Source organism: Manis pentadactyla, chromosome 4 (genome assembly GCF_030020395.1).
Source record: "Manis pentadactyla isolate mManPen7 chromosome 4, mManPen7.hap1, whole genome shotgun sequence".
Lineage (NCBI taxonomy): Eukaryota > Metazoa > Chordata > Mammalia > Pholidota > Manidae > Manis > Manis pentadactyla.
Genome location: NC_080022.1, coordinates 4,158,327 through 4,172,486, shown reverse-complemented (window position 1 = coordinate 4,172,486; position 14,160 = coordinate 4,158,327). Strand labels below are relative to the sequence as shown.

The 14,160-nt window shown below is 61.7% G+C and overlaps 1 protein-coding gene across 1 annotated transcript; it reads left to right on the top strand.

The window, feature by feature from the left end:
- The first annotated feature begins 2,818 nt into the window (after positions 1 to 2,818).
- GPR153 (G protein-coupled receptor 153) lies at positions 2,819 to 13,936 on the top strand. The gene is made up of 6 exons (XM_036925395.2): positions 2,819 to 3,071; positions 7,012 to 7,479; positions 7,937 to 8,366; positions 10,046 to 10,238; positions 10,810 to 10,994; positions 11,425 to 13,936. The coding sequence occupies exons 2-6, from the start codon at positions 7,124 to 7,126 to the stop codon at positions 12,082 to 12,084; spliced, it is 1,824 nt and encodes a 607-aa protein (XP_036781290.2). The 5' UTR covers positions 2,819 to 3,071; positions 7,012 to 7,123; the 3' UTR covers positions 12,085 to 13,936.
- The last annotated feature ends 224 nt before the right edge of the window (positions 13,937 to 14,160 follow it).

Genomic DNA, 14,160 nt, shown 5'->3' with positions numbered 1-14,160 from the left:
CCTTGGTCCTGGATGGTCCTTTGTCTTCAGGGACTGGGCCCCCATGGGCTCACCACCTCCTGCCTCTGCCTGTTTGGGTTCCAGTGCCCATGTGTACCTGGGAACCTTGGGCACAGCAGCACCCATTCAGGTCTCCAGCCAGGACTTGGTGGCCAGAGGGAACGCCCCTCACTTCCCCCACTGAACCCTCTTCCTTGTCCTGGCCCCGAGGCCCCACCCAGGACCCCACCTGCCCTCTGTCTGGCTTGTGCAGGATGCCAGCTCTGAGCCTTGTGTGGCCTTCCTGTAGATGGGGCCAGAGAGTGCTGTGAGACCCTCAAAGGGCTGAGCTCAGCACGTGGGAACTCTGTGGCCCCAGCCTCTTCTCAAACAGCCTCAATGCCTCAGCCGGGCCCTCAGTAGAAAACGCAGGAAATCTGCTGCAAGGAGCCTTCCAGTTGGTGCCAGGGTCAGTGCATGCATGAGAGGTGTCTGTGAGGCTGTGTGTGTGTTGGGGGCTGCACATCTGTGTCCCTGTCTGCATGTGTGTGTGTGTGTCTGGTTCAGCAGCTCAGGGAGAGAGAGTCTGCAAGGCCACTGAAAAGCCCGAGCTGTCCACCCCCACCCAGGGCTGAGAAAGACCCCTCCATCAAGCACACCTGGTGGTGATGCCTGGAGAATGTTCCCAGCCCAGGCTCGGCACCGCAACCTGAAGATGGAGACTTGTCTCCAACAGCTGCAGCCTCACACAGGGCTCCCTTGGGCCCTGGAGAGAACTCAGCTCCAGATGTGCAGAAACACCCGCCAGAAGCTTCGGAATCTGTCTCGGGCCCCAGTCCCAGCTGACGGGGTTATTTCCTGCCTGGGAGCTGGGGGAGGGAGTTTGCTGGCCCAAGGAAGCCATAGTGACCCCACCCTGCCCCTCAGCCCCTGAGGCTGCGTTGGTTCCCCAGCTCCACCCACACCCTGTGCCAACCTGAAGGCTGGTGGTGCCCTGGACTGGGAGAGATGAAGGTCTGCCCTGCAGGTGGAGCAGACAGCCCAGCCCAGGCCAGCTGAACCCGAGCCCTGGTCTGTGAACCCAAAGCCAGCCACACCACTCACTCAGTACTGAGCCCTGGGGCTCCCCAAGGGAAGCAGGTCCCCAGGGCATCTACATTTAAGAAGTGGGGTCCTGGCCTCGCTAGTTGAGTCTTGGCCACTCATCTGGGTAGCTTAAGGGTACCCAGGTACCTAAATCCCCTCCCCCGGGGCAGCTGGGAGCCCAGGCTGGCAAGGCCCTTTAACACAAAGGCTCCAGGGTAGCCACTGGAGGCCCATCTCCCACATGCCCCCAGAGCCAGCGGAGCCCAGGGCAGGGATGCTGGTACAGGTAGCAGTGAGCGAGCTGGGTTGGTAGAGGGGTGCCTGGGGCCACAGGTCTGGGGCAGTGGCATGGCCCAAGGCTCTGGACAGGCTGTGCTTGCCTGAGAAATGCCACACTTGGTTACTAGTTGCCCTGTGCCAGCCTCCCACTGTTGGTGGCCTATTTATAACCAGGGCCACCTGGGCAGGGAGCTAGCCTGTCTACAGAAGGCTGGAGAGGGGCCCTGACTGCTCAAAAGCCACACGTGGGGAGTACATAGCCCAGGGCTGCCCGTTCACACACACACCCTCCCTGATTCATTGTGGAACCTTTCTGTACAAACACCTTTACTTCTGTCTCACAGAACTGACCTAAGGCCCACCCTGGGCCCCCTAGCAGTTGCCCCTAACTCCCCAGGTGCCCTTGGAGTGTGGAGACGCTGTAGGGGGCACAGGAACCAGGCTATGGAGTGGTGCAGGCAGCATGCATTTGGTAGAGTCTGGTTCTGGGTAAGTGCCCAACCTTCCTCCAGACACGGGCTGCCCACTCAGGGATGCTTCCCAGGTGTAGCATGGAAGGACAGTCCTAGGCCACGCGGCCCAGCGTAACTGGAGGCCTTGTGCCCAGGGTGTGTGTGGTCAAGAGACAAACGATCCTGTGCCTGGATGGAAGGCCAAGATGCCCGCAGTCACACTCATCACTTGAGGGATGTCCCGAGGCCCCCATCAAAGGTTTCCCCTCCATGCCCTCCAGCTCGAGTGACAGCCTGTGCCCTTGCTGGGAGTGCTAAGCCAGGGGTGTCCTGCGGGAGGGGTGGGAGGGCCAAGGGGACCAGGTTGCAGGTCCTGGACTCCCCTAGCTGTGTGGTCTCATCCAGCTCGAGAGAGGCCATTTCTGAGCCTGTGGAGGGAAGGGCAGCCACCCAGCCACCCACAGCCCCGCGGTCCATTCACTTCATCCCAGTGGGAGATCCCCAAAGCCCTAAGATAATTTTGAACCTTTAGCTCGTCCATCCTCTCCTCTCCCTGCCCGCACGTCCTCTCCATGCTGCGCCCCAATCGTTCACCTTAGAGGTGGATTCCTCCCGGAAGGCCTCCCTGGGGCCCCCACCTCCAGCCCTAGGATCTCACTGTCCATTCCTGTCCCGGGACAGGCTCGCCCGCCACCAGAGCCCGGGGCCTGGGTCTTCCCCAGGAGGCTCGGAGGCGGCGATGGAGGTGCCGTCGGGACCGACCAGGGCAGCAGCTAGGGCCCGCGGCGTGATCTGGGCATCCCGGGAGGCGCAGCCCTCCCGAGGGGACTTCAGCCTCGCGGTGGGTGCGGGGTGGGAGGCGGGTGCGCCTCCGGCCGTGGGGGAGGGACAGCGGCGGGACGGACTCACCCACAGACCGACGCAGCAGCGGGCTGCGCCTCGGGGCGGGGGCGGAGCGGTCCGAGGGGCGGCGCGGAGGCATGCGCCCTGCTCCGCCCCCCGCCCCCGGCCGCCCGGGCGCAGCCAGCCGAACGGCTGGAGCCAAACGCGGCGGCCGCGGAGCGAGGGGAGGGAGAGGCCGCGGGGCCAGGGCGAGTCGAGCGGAACCCGCCGGCCACTGGCAGCCGCCGCCAGGATGCCCCGGCCCACGGGCCGTTCCGGCGCCAGCCACCCCCGCGGCCTCCGGTGGCCTGCGCTCCGCCCGGGGGCGCGGCAGCCGCAGTTGGAGCCGGAGGCGGGAAAAGCGAGCAGGAGCCCCGGGCGCCCGAATGCAGGGTGAGCGCCGCCGTGGCCCGGGGACGCCGGGAGGGAGGATCCTGGGCTGGGGGACCGCTGGCGGAGGACCCTGGGCGGGGAGGGGCTGTCCGCGGTCGGTCGGTCGTGGGGTCTGTCTGAGGGCCGCGGGCACCGCTGAGGACTGCGCGCCCCGCCCCCCAACTTGGACACCTTCGGGGTAACTTCCCCGGGGCCAGCCCCTTGCTCCAGCCCCGTCTCGGGACCCGCAGCGCCGCCCCAGGGCTTTGCCTGCAGGATGCGAGAATGGCGGGTCTGGACGTCCTGGGCCCACCCCTGCCCAGCGTGACCCGGGGGGCGTCCAGCTCTCCGGTCGTCGCTCGGACGCACCCTCGGGGCTGGGCAGGGCTGGGTCTCCGTTGGAGACCGGCGCGCAGGGGTGAGCCGAGTCGGGCGGAGATACTGGGGCAAAGAGGAGCTGGGGTCGCGCTGGGGGCGGGTGAGGGCGGCCAGGGGGCGTGCCGGTGATGCGGGGGCTCCGCTCTGCGAGCCCCGCCCCGGGCGGCGGCCGGGCCCTGCAAGGTCGGTGGGCGGCAGCACCGGCGGAGAGCAGCCTTGGGGCGGCAGCCGAGGGGCGCGGGCCTGCGCGAGCCGGGCAGGCACAGCCAGAGCCCGGGGAATCCTTTCAAGTTCTGGGTTCTCTTTGTTGCGCAATAGAGCCCTGGGGCCACGCGACCTCATTGGCCCGGGGCCGTGACGTCACGCCGGCCCCGCCCACGGACCCTGCGGAGAGCCCTCTGGGTGGGTTGGGTCGCAGGCCGGTCGTGCCTGAGGTCTGCCCTAAGCTTTGAGGGGGTGGGGGCGGGGCGGGAGGGTCCCTGGAATCGCGAGGAGGCGGGAAGCCCTATCCTGAAATGCTGGGGGGTCGCTTTGAGTGTGATGCCGGAGAAACTTCTCAGGAGGGGCTGGTGACACCCTGGGTGTGGGCCGCGGTGGCCAGAGCCCAGCCTGGGGTCTGGGCCGGAGTGTCCGCTGCTTCCCGTGAACAATATGTGGTCGGTGGGTCTCTGGTTACCAATCTGAGGAACAGGTCTCCCTGTCTGCGCGCAGCCAGCCCCTCTCACTCTGCATTTGGAGACCTTGGCATCCACCCCCACGCCCACCCCAGTGACATTCTTCCTGCATCCCAGGCCCAGGAGTCCCGACCCCCCAACCGAGCCCTCACACTTGCGGCTTGTGTTACAGTGGGCTCCAAGCCTCAGTGTTCCTATCTGCAGTGTGGGAACAGTAGGGCCCATCCTGCAGGGCAGAGGCTCAGAAAGACAACTTCAGCTCAAGGAACAAAAAATTACTTGTTCCCTAGCATTTTAGGGTTTGAGAGGCCAGAATTTTGATGTCAGGCAAGCAGAGTTTGGGTCCTGGCTCAGGCACAGAATAGCTCGGGCTGATGATTTTACCATTCTCTGCATCTGCTTGACCATCTTTAAAATGGGGTGATGGCTGTACTCATCACACAAAATCAGTGGTTTGCTAGTTGGGAGGAGTGTTCTGTTCATAGGAGGATGCTTCTGCCCTCTTCCCACAGGTCACATTCTCCTGCCCACAGACTTAGAGCTTTTCCCTACAGCAGACACCAGTAGGCTGGATAACCACACCATGAAAGGCTGTGCCGGTGGCAGCCTGTGGCACCTTCCTCGCCACCTTGCACCAGTGACCAAAAGATGGGCAGGGTAGGCTGGAGCTGGACTGGATCCCAGGTCCCAGGTGTTAGACAGAGCCTGTCTGGGCATCTGAGGGCAGGCCTTTTAATCTGACAGTTGAGGTATATTAATAATTATATTAATATTATTAATAACACTGACCCACCAGGTGCATGCTGGAAACTATTATCAAATAGTTTCCTCCTATTTGATAATGCAAAGATCACGAGTGTCCTCAGCCTCTGGCCCACAGCCCCCAACTCTGGACCTGTAGTAGACTTCCCGTAGTAAGCAGGCCTGTGGCCTCCTCACCCCCAAAGCTGCGCTTTCTCAGGTTCTGTTTGGGGTGACTATCCACAGGGGAGGCTCACCCACACCTCCAATCTCAGTGTCTTGGCCTGCACGGAGCAGCAGAGCTCAGTGAGCAGGGACGGGTTCAGTACAAACTTCCACATGGTGAGCATTTCCTGGGCACTTACTGTACGCCCAGCTTCACTCTGAACACTTTACAGTACCACTTACCGACTACCCACGGTGCGTTTGAGGTAAGTACTGTCATGTCCAGCTTACGTGAGAAAACTGAGGCCCAGCTAAGTCAAGGAACTGGCTAGGGAGCTGGAGTGGGAGATGAGTCGCTCTTTACCCCACACCATGATGAGGTCAGGGAGGTTTGCTGGCCGCTGGGATGGCTGGTGGAGAGTCTGGTGGGGCTGCCCTGCCTCCCACGCTGGGCTTGTGGGTGGGGGGCAAGAAGAAAAGATCTGCAAACAGAAGCCTAATGTTTGGGAAGGAATTTCCCTGGCCCCAGAAGTCCCCCAACCCTCCTAGGAGACCCTGAAGGGGCCCTAGTGCGGTCCAGAGTGCACTCTTCCCTGGGCCAGGGGGCTGCCGCAGGCCCATGACGGGCACAAAGATGAATGAGACATAATCCCCTCGTAGGTCCTTCAGTGCCCAGGGGGTCAGGCCACAGACAGAAGGAAAGAACCCCAGACCAGCCTTGCAGGGGTGCTGGCAGCTGGCCAGGCAGTGTTGCTTCCCTACCCTGAGCACAGGACATGCAGTGGCCTGTCCACTCCAAGCTAGAAACAGCCTCTGGGGGATCACATGGCTGTTTGGAGTCCAGCAGGCACTCGTAAGTGTTGAGGGCAGCAGAATTGGAGCCAGTAAGATTAAACAGGCTCTTGGGTGAGAAGGGCCCACGTGTAGGCAGAACACACAGTAGGCCTTCACTTAGCATTGTACTTCCCACACTGCTACCCCAAGCTGTGGCCAGAAGGGCCACTTGAGGGGGCCTCCCATCAGAAGGGCTGGCCAGCCCCCCACACAGCGAAGGGCTGAGGGATGCCAGCCAGGCTGGGAGGGCTGGGAAGGGGGAGGGTGGGCCTCGGCCGCCTGGGCTCTGGCAGGAAGGGGCGCCTCCCCACAAGTGCCTCCTGTTCAGCATCCTGTGTCCCTGGCTCCCGTCCACAGACTGTCAGCAGTTCATCCTTGGGGTCGGGTTCCGGTGCCTGGGCTGTCTACAGACCCGTGCTGCCCAAGGCATCCAGAGCACAGTAGGGACTGCCTTCAGTCGTTACTCATCCTGTGACCCAGAGCACTGTCCCTGAGGCCTGGCTGGGGCTTTAGAGGTATGGCAGCTGTCCACCCCAGCCTCGCCCTGCAGGAAGCATCATGTCCCCCTTACAGAGGAAGATATGAGTGCAGGGACCTTGCTCAAGCCACACAGCTAGTATGCTGGGATTTAGTTTGAACCCCCGCCTATGGTAGTGCCAGTAGTGCCAGGTGTGCCCGCTGTGGAAGGCCAGCTCGGGGCTGAGCTGGGCAAAGCTGGCCGCTCTTTCCCAGAGTGGGCATGAATGTGGTTACCAGATCACCTCTACTTCACAGGGGAGGTTTAAAGGACCTACGCTCCCAGGTGTGTCCTCATTTGGCCAAATGAAGTGGGATAGATTAAGGCAAGGGCCCCTGACATACACTGGGGAAGACTCATGTGGGCCGGGGATTTGGGAACATGGATGGTGAGGGCTGGTTCTGGGCCAGGGCCAGGGCACACAGGAGTGCCCATCTGGACCTAGCCTGGCTGGTTCCCTGAGGATGCAGGTGACCTGGAAGGAAGCCCAGATTGTACATATTGGCCAGGCATGGGTGGAAGTGAGGAGACACACACTTACTGAGCCCTCATATTTGTCCCCTGGGTGCCAGGGACATGGGTAGGAGGCCCCAGAAAGGAGAGGAGAATGAAGCAGCCAATGAAGAACTCACTGGCTTCTCCTCTACTGCAGATGCTCGTGGTCCCTGGTGTCCCCTGGCCACCGCATGTGAGGGCTGCTGCTCTGAGCTGAGGCCTGGCTCTGAGGAGGATGTCCCAGCTGCCAGCCAGCTCCTGCCTGCACCATGAGTGATGAGCGGCGGCTGCCTGGCAGCGCGGTGGGCTGGCTGGCATGCGGAGGCCTCTCCCTGCTGGCCAATGCCTGGGGCATCCTCAGCGTGGGTGCCAAGCAGAAGAAATGGAAGCCACTGGAGTTCCTGCTGTGCATGCTTGCGGCCACCCACATGCTCAATGTGGCGGTGCCCATCGCCACCTACGCTGTGGTGCAGCTGCGACGGCAGCGCCCTGACTATGAGTGGAACGAGGGCCTGTGCAAGGTCTTTGTGTCCACCTTCTACACCCTCACCCTGGCCACCTGCTTCTCTGTCACCTCCCTCTCCTACCACCGCATGTGGATGGTCCGCTGGCCTGTCAACTACCGGTGAGCTCTTGGTGTGTGAACAAGACTTGAACGCCTGGTGTTCTTAAAGAGGGACATATGGGCAACGAGCACAAGGACTACCTGGTGTGTCTGTGTGCACAAATGCCCTCGGTGTGGTGCCAGTTCCCCATGAGGTGTGCCACCCCTGTGTTGTGCTTGGGTCAGATGGGGAGGCCTAGGAGGGGCTGCCCTGGGCTGCAGGAGGTGGGCACAGGTGGTGTGCCTGGGTATACACAGTGTCCGGTACAGAAATGCTGGGTAAGGATGTGTGTGACAACGTGCATCCTCAAGGAGGATGCCCCCTGTGCAAGGGACAAGGCCCCACCATGATGGCTGTGTTACGACTATGATGTACTTGGGGCCGGGGCAGTTGGAGATCCTCTGCAGATCCCCAGGGCCCTGAGGAGACACTATAAGTGACACCGGGTCCCTTTGTCCTGCCCCCACCCTGTGCCAGGCTGAGCAACGCTAAGAAGCAGGCGGTGCACACGGTCATGGGCATCTGGATGGTGTCCTTCATCCTGTCAGCCCTGCCTGCTGTTGGCTGGCACGACACACGTGAGCGTTTCTACACCCACGGCTGCCGCTTCATCGTGGCTGAGATTGGCCTGGGCTTCGGTGTGTGTTTCCTGCTGCTGGTGGGCGGCAGTGTGGCCATGGGTGCGGTCTGCACAGCCATCGCCCTCTTCCAGACACTGGCTGCACAGGTGGGGCGCCGGGCCGACCACCATGCCTTCACGGTGCCCACCATCGTGGTGGAGGACACCCAGGGCAAGCGCCGCTCCTCCATTGATGGCTCTGAGCCCACCAAAACTTCGCTGCAGATCACAGGCCTGGTGGCCACCATCGTTGTCATCTATGACTGCCTTATGGGCTTCCCCGTGCTGGTGGGTGACTGCTGGGGGACATGGGCTTTGGGGCAGCTCTGGGGCTATGCATGCTTCAGGCATTAAATGGTTGAAGCCTCACACCCAGTCCTTTGAGGGAGGCATTGTCAGTATCCCCTTTTTGCAGTTTCGGACACCGAGAGTCAGATGGCCCACGTAAAATCAAAGCAGCCATAGTAGAACTTGAACCCCTGTCAGGTGGCTGCAGAGCCTAGGCAGGGTCTTTCTGCCACAGTTCAGGCACCTTTCCTCACCTGAGTGAGACCCATTTGATGTGAAGGGCATGGGAATGGGGTAACATGCCCGTGGGCTTCCTGGTGAGTCCAGGTCCCAGGATGGACAGAATGGGGCTTTGGTGAGGCAGAATCAGCTTTGGTCCTGAATTGGGAGATAGGGAGGGCCTTGAACATCTGCTGGAGAGTTGATCTTGATCCCAGGGGCTGAGGAAGGTCCTGCCAACAAGGGTCCAAGGTCCAGTGGGGCTACCTGTGGCCCTGATTGTGAGGCTGGGCCTGGGCCTGGGCCTGGCCCAGGAATGAAGTCTGGACTTAATAGTGAAGCCCTCCCACCCCTGGGGCTCCAGCCCAGCCTCCTGAAGAGTTGAGCAATTCAGGTAGGGGCTTAGGGGGAAGGACCAGCCAGAGGGTTCATCCAAGCAGCTGGCAAGGCTGGGTCCCTGGAGTCATCGCAGGACACGAGCTCTAGGTGACAGGTAGAGCGGCAGCCTCATAGACCAGTGACACACTCGGGATGCAGCCCCTGGTGACCTGCTTCCCACCCTCGGTGGGCCTGGTACCCGCCATGTACTCCTGTGTGCAGTAGGGCCCAGCATCCCTGGTTTCTGTGCTGAGGGAGAGGCGTGTGTGTGTGCGATGACAGAGCCAGGAGACAGCAGCAGGGTAAGGGCCCCCAGCTTCTCTTCAGGGCCGGGAAGGGGATGCTGTTTATGGAGCCCATTCCATGCTGCCGGCCCGGTACAGTGTCTGGAATGTTTACCTTACCCTTTGGGTTGTTCTAGGCCTGTTTTACAGATGAAGAAACTGAGGCCCAGAGAGGTTCAGCACCTTTCTGAGGGTCACACCACTCTCATGGCAGAACCAACGTGATGTCTGCTTCATGCCCACTTCTGCTCTGATGGGGGAATAGTTAGATGTCACTCTAGGTGGGAAATGAACTCTCCTGGGAGAAGAGGAATGAGAGGTCCCTGGGCAGTGACCCAAAGGCCCTGGCTGCCCTCTGACCCTCAGAAACTGCTTTGATTCTCCTCCTCTAGGGCCCAAGACCTGAACCCCTGGAGTAGGGGCAGGGCCGAGGAGCCACTGGCCATGGAGGAGTGAGGATGGCAGGAAGATCCCTGAACTGGGAGGCCTGAGACCTGGCTCTCCAAGCCTGTTTTCCTTTTCTGAAAAAGACAGTGGTAGTCCATGCCCTCCACCTCTCTCCCAGGCCGTCATGAGGGTGGTGAAGGGCTGTCACACACAAGGCCGGGACTACTGGGCAGCCAGCAGCTCTCAGTGGGCAGGGCTTGGTACCCTCACACAGTGCCCTTTCCCGCCCAAGAGCCTAGAGCTCTGCCTTTCCCCCAACCCCTGCCCAGGCGCAGATGGGAGAGCTGAGGCTGGGAGCGGAAGCCGTGTGCCTGGTCCCTCTGGGTACCATACCAAATCCTGTGCCCACAGGTGGTGAGCTTCAGCAGCCTGCGGGCAGATGCCTCGGCACCCTGGATGGCGCTGTGCGTGCTCTGGTGCTCAGTGACCCAGGCCCTCCTGCTGCCTGTATTCCTCTGGGCCTGCGACCGCTACCGCGCCGACCTCAAGGCGGTCTGGGAGAAGTGTGTAGCCCTCATGGCCAATGATGACGACTTGGACGATGGTGAGGATGACCTGAGAGTAGCCCCCAGGGAGAGGGGTGTCTGGATGAGGTTACTAGAGTCAGGATAACAGCTGTCAGTGACCACCCCATGCACTGAGGTTACCCCATTTTCAACTACCGGATACCCCCGGTCTCACCCCCAAATGTGCTTGAGCCCCCAAGTGACCTAAGTGCCCCATGGAGCATTCTCCTGTTCAGCATGGCTGACCTGGGCAGTAGCCGTGGACACCAGACTGAATGTGTCCCACCAAGCTTCCGGCAGCCCTGTGGCTCCTGTAGACCCAGGTCCTGTCTCCCTCCAGCAATGATGATGTTACCCCAGACTGAGCCCTTATGTACCACTCACTGTCACACCCATGTGTGCATTTAGTGACCCCAAAGCTTGAGAGGTAACAGGTCCTGCCCCTATAGAGGAAACACCTCTTGTGACCTTCCCAGACCCACAGCAAAAAGGTGACAGGATTTAAAGCCCTTCCCTTTCCCATAACCAGCCTTCTGCCCTGTGTGTGTATGGGGGGTCCCGAGGAATCCCTGAGTTTCAATGGCCCTAAGTTTCTGTCTCACCCTGCAGATACCAGCCTGGAGGGTGGCGTGCCCCCGGACCTGGTGCTGGAGCGCTCCCTGGACTACAGCTATGGAGGCGACTTTGTGGCCCTGGATAGGATAGCCAAGTATGAGCTCTCTGCTCTGGAGGGGGGCCTGCCCCAGTTCTACCCACTGCGGCCGCTGCACGAGGACAAGAAGCAGTACCTGCAGGTAGGGACAGGGCTGGGCTCCAGACCAAACGTGGTGGCGGGATCCTGACTGCCCCAAGGCCTCTCCTCAGAGTGCATCTCAGGCCTGCCACAGCTCCAGGGGGTGGCTTTCACTCTCCCAGGATCAGCTGGCCCCAGGTCATAGCACCTGTGCGGGTGGGTCCAGGAGGGGCACCCCATCCCGTCTCCATGTTCCCTTGTGCCTGGGAGAGTGGTCCACCTGACGCCCAACACTCGAGTTAAGGGACCTTTTCCCCAACAACACCAAGGTCAGGAGAGACTGTCGCTTGTCCAAATCTCACAGCTCCAAACCAGGGTACCTGGGCCCAGGCCTGGCCCCCGACCCACACACCAGCAGCTCTGCCCAGTGTAGGAAAGCTTCGGCCCCTTTTATGAGAGGACAACCCAGTTAACCCCGCCGGTCCCGGCAGGTCCCGCCCACGCGACGCCTCTCCCACGATGACGCGGACGTGTGGGCCGCTGTCCCCATGCCCGCGTTCCTGCCGCGCTGGGGCTCTGGCGAGGACCTGGCCGCCCTGGTGCTGCCCGCCGGGTCCGACCGGCGTCGCTGCAGCTTGCTGGCCTTCGCGGAGGACGTGCCCCCGTTCGGTCCGCGCCACCGCTCGGCCGAGAGCTTGCTGTCGCTGCGGTCCCCGGCACCCGGCCCGCGCCGCGCCCATGACTCGCCCCCCGGCAGCCCGCGCCGCCGCCCCGGGCCCGGCGCCCGCTCCGCCTCGACCTCGCTGCTGCCCGACACCTTCGCGCTGACCGCCTTCGAGCGCGAGCCGCAGGCCCTACGCCGCCCGCCGGCTCCGCCGGGGCCCTTCTCGGTGCGCGCCGCCGCCTGCCCCCCGGCCGGCGGGGACGCGGTGCCCCCTGCAGGCGGCGGCGGGCCACGGAGCCCCGGGCTGCGCCCGGCCGCGCCCTTGCGCCCCGGGCCCCTGCGGGCCGGCCTGAGCGCGTCGTGGGGCGAGCCCGGGAGCCTGCGCGCGGTAGGCGGCGCGGGGAGCACCAGCAGCTTCCTGGGCTCGCCCTCCGAGTCGTCGGGCTACGTCACCCTGCACTCGGACTCGCTGGGCTCGGCGTCCTAGGCCCCGTGGGGGCCTCCCTCACGCACCCGGCGGCCCCGGGGGGCCTGCGGGCGCAAATCACCAAAGATGCCACGCCGGCCCAGCCCGTGCGAGGGTCTAGGTCCCTCTGGGACGACGGCTGCCCTGGGCACAGCATCTCTGGATAGAGGAAGGCCGGACTTAGGTAAAGGCAGGCTCTGCAGCCCTGGGGCAGCAGGAAGCCAGGGACAGAGCCATCCCTGGTTGGAACAAAGCCCTGCCCTGCAGCAATGAGAGGCCTCCGGACTGCAATGGGCTCTCCACTCTGCACTCTGTCACCTCAGGGGGTGGGTGGGGTACAGAGGGTCTCTAAGCACAGGGCATTCAGAGCCCAAACAACCTCTCTGAGCAGTTGTCCCTGCTGACCTGTTCTGCCTCTGTTTCCCCATCTGTGATGAGCAGGTGACCATATTAACTCTCAGGACTGTTTGGAGAAGTCTCCTGGTCCATGTGTACTGGCCACTGAGTGGACAGGGCACGAGAGCCAGTCTAGGGCCCTCCATGGCTCCTTTGTGGATGTCAGCCTTAAGTGTGTGGCCCAGTGTGGGCCCCAGGCCTGAGGCTTCCCACTGTCAGTGCCCCTGGCCCCCGTGGGAACTCACTCCCACCCCAGCAAAAGCACAACACTTGCACCATCACCAGTGGCAGCCCACCCACCTTGACCTCCATTAGCATCTGCACCCTCATGACTCTGCCGTTGTGGCCTCTCCCCACCACATTGGTCGCCTCTGTGACCCCAACATGAAGGTCGTGGGTGCATGGTGGACAGGACAGAAGCAAAGAGGGAGTAGGCTAGTCCCTGTCCCCAGTTTCATCTTCCACCTTTGCAGGTCTGGCTAGAAAGGGATCCTGGTTTAGAGGTACCCCAGGTTCTTGGCTTAAGGCCTGGTCCCTGGCAAGTGTCCTCCCTCATCCTGCAGGCAGGGCCTTCCTCCCTCTCTCTCCTGGGAAGACCCCCTGCAGGCCTGGGCTTTGCCATGGGGCCTGGCAGGGACCTGCTGGGTCTTCTTAGAGTCAGGCTAAGGAGAGGCCCATAAATAGCTGTGACCTCAAGCGGGGGGACAGGCAAATGCAGAGGCTGTCTCATCCTGGCCCCTGCCTGCTTCCATGCAGTGGCCTCTAAACATGAAGACCTGAAGTGGATTCCAGGCCAGAGTGGAGCCTGCCTACACTGTGTTCCCTCCTGCTCTGCAACCTGCAGTTGCAGCTCTGGTGCTGCGCTCAGGTGACCCAGCCCATTCCTTGCCCTCTAGACAAGGTCCCAGCCCCCAAAAAAGGCCTCTGGGAGGGACACGGGTTGGGGACTGCCTGACTTGTCTCTGCTCAGGAGGCCACTCAGTCTCTGGCTATGGGGTAGTGGGATGAGCTGGCCACAGATGAGCAAGGCAGTTGACTGCATCTAGCATGATGAGAGGGGCCACCTCTGGCCAGTGTTGCTGTGCCTTCAAGGACCAACATGGCATGTGGGGTCAGAGGTCATCAGCTAGACACTGTTCCCCCTCAGGCTGGATCATTTGTCACTTTGGGTTTTCACTCTATTTTATATCCAACACAGTACTTGCAAGGGGATACGGTACCCCAAAGTCCCTCCAGTCCCAATTTTTACAAAAAAAGGAGGGCCCCAAGCAGAGGACCCTGGTGTGTGGGGCTTCCTCCCACACTTTGTGCAGACTCCAGACCTATTTGCTGCATTGATAGCTTGACCCTGGGCTCACCTGGGAGGAAGCTCTGCCTTTTTACCACCACCCAGCCCAGAGTCAGGGATCCGTTTGTAGTTTTTTGACAACTGAGCACTTCTGTACCGAATCCAATAAAAAACTTCAGATGATTTGCACCTGGCATTCCTAGGCTGGTTTCATGGAAACACCCTTCTAGAATCTAAGGGCACCATGGGCCAGCTGTCCGCCTCTGGGTTCTGAATTGCTCGGCTAGCATGCCATTTCTCTGAGTTGGAGTTTTTCTGTTTTCTATGCAACTGCAAGCGGCCCCACCCCGTGAGAGGCCTGGAGCAACAAAAGGGACACCGAAGTCCTAATAGGAGAATCTCTAGAAGTGTAG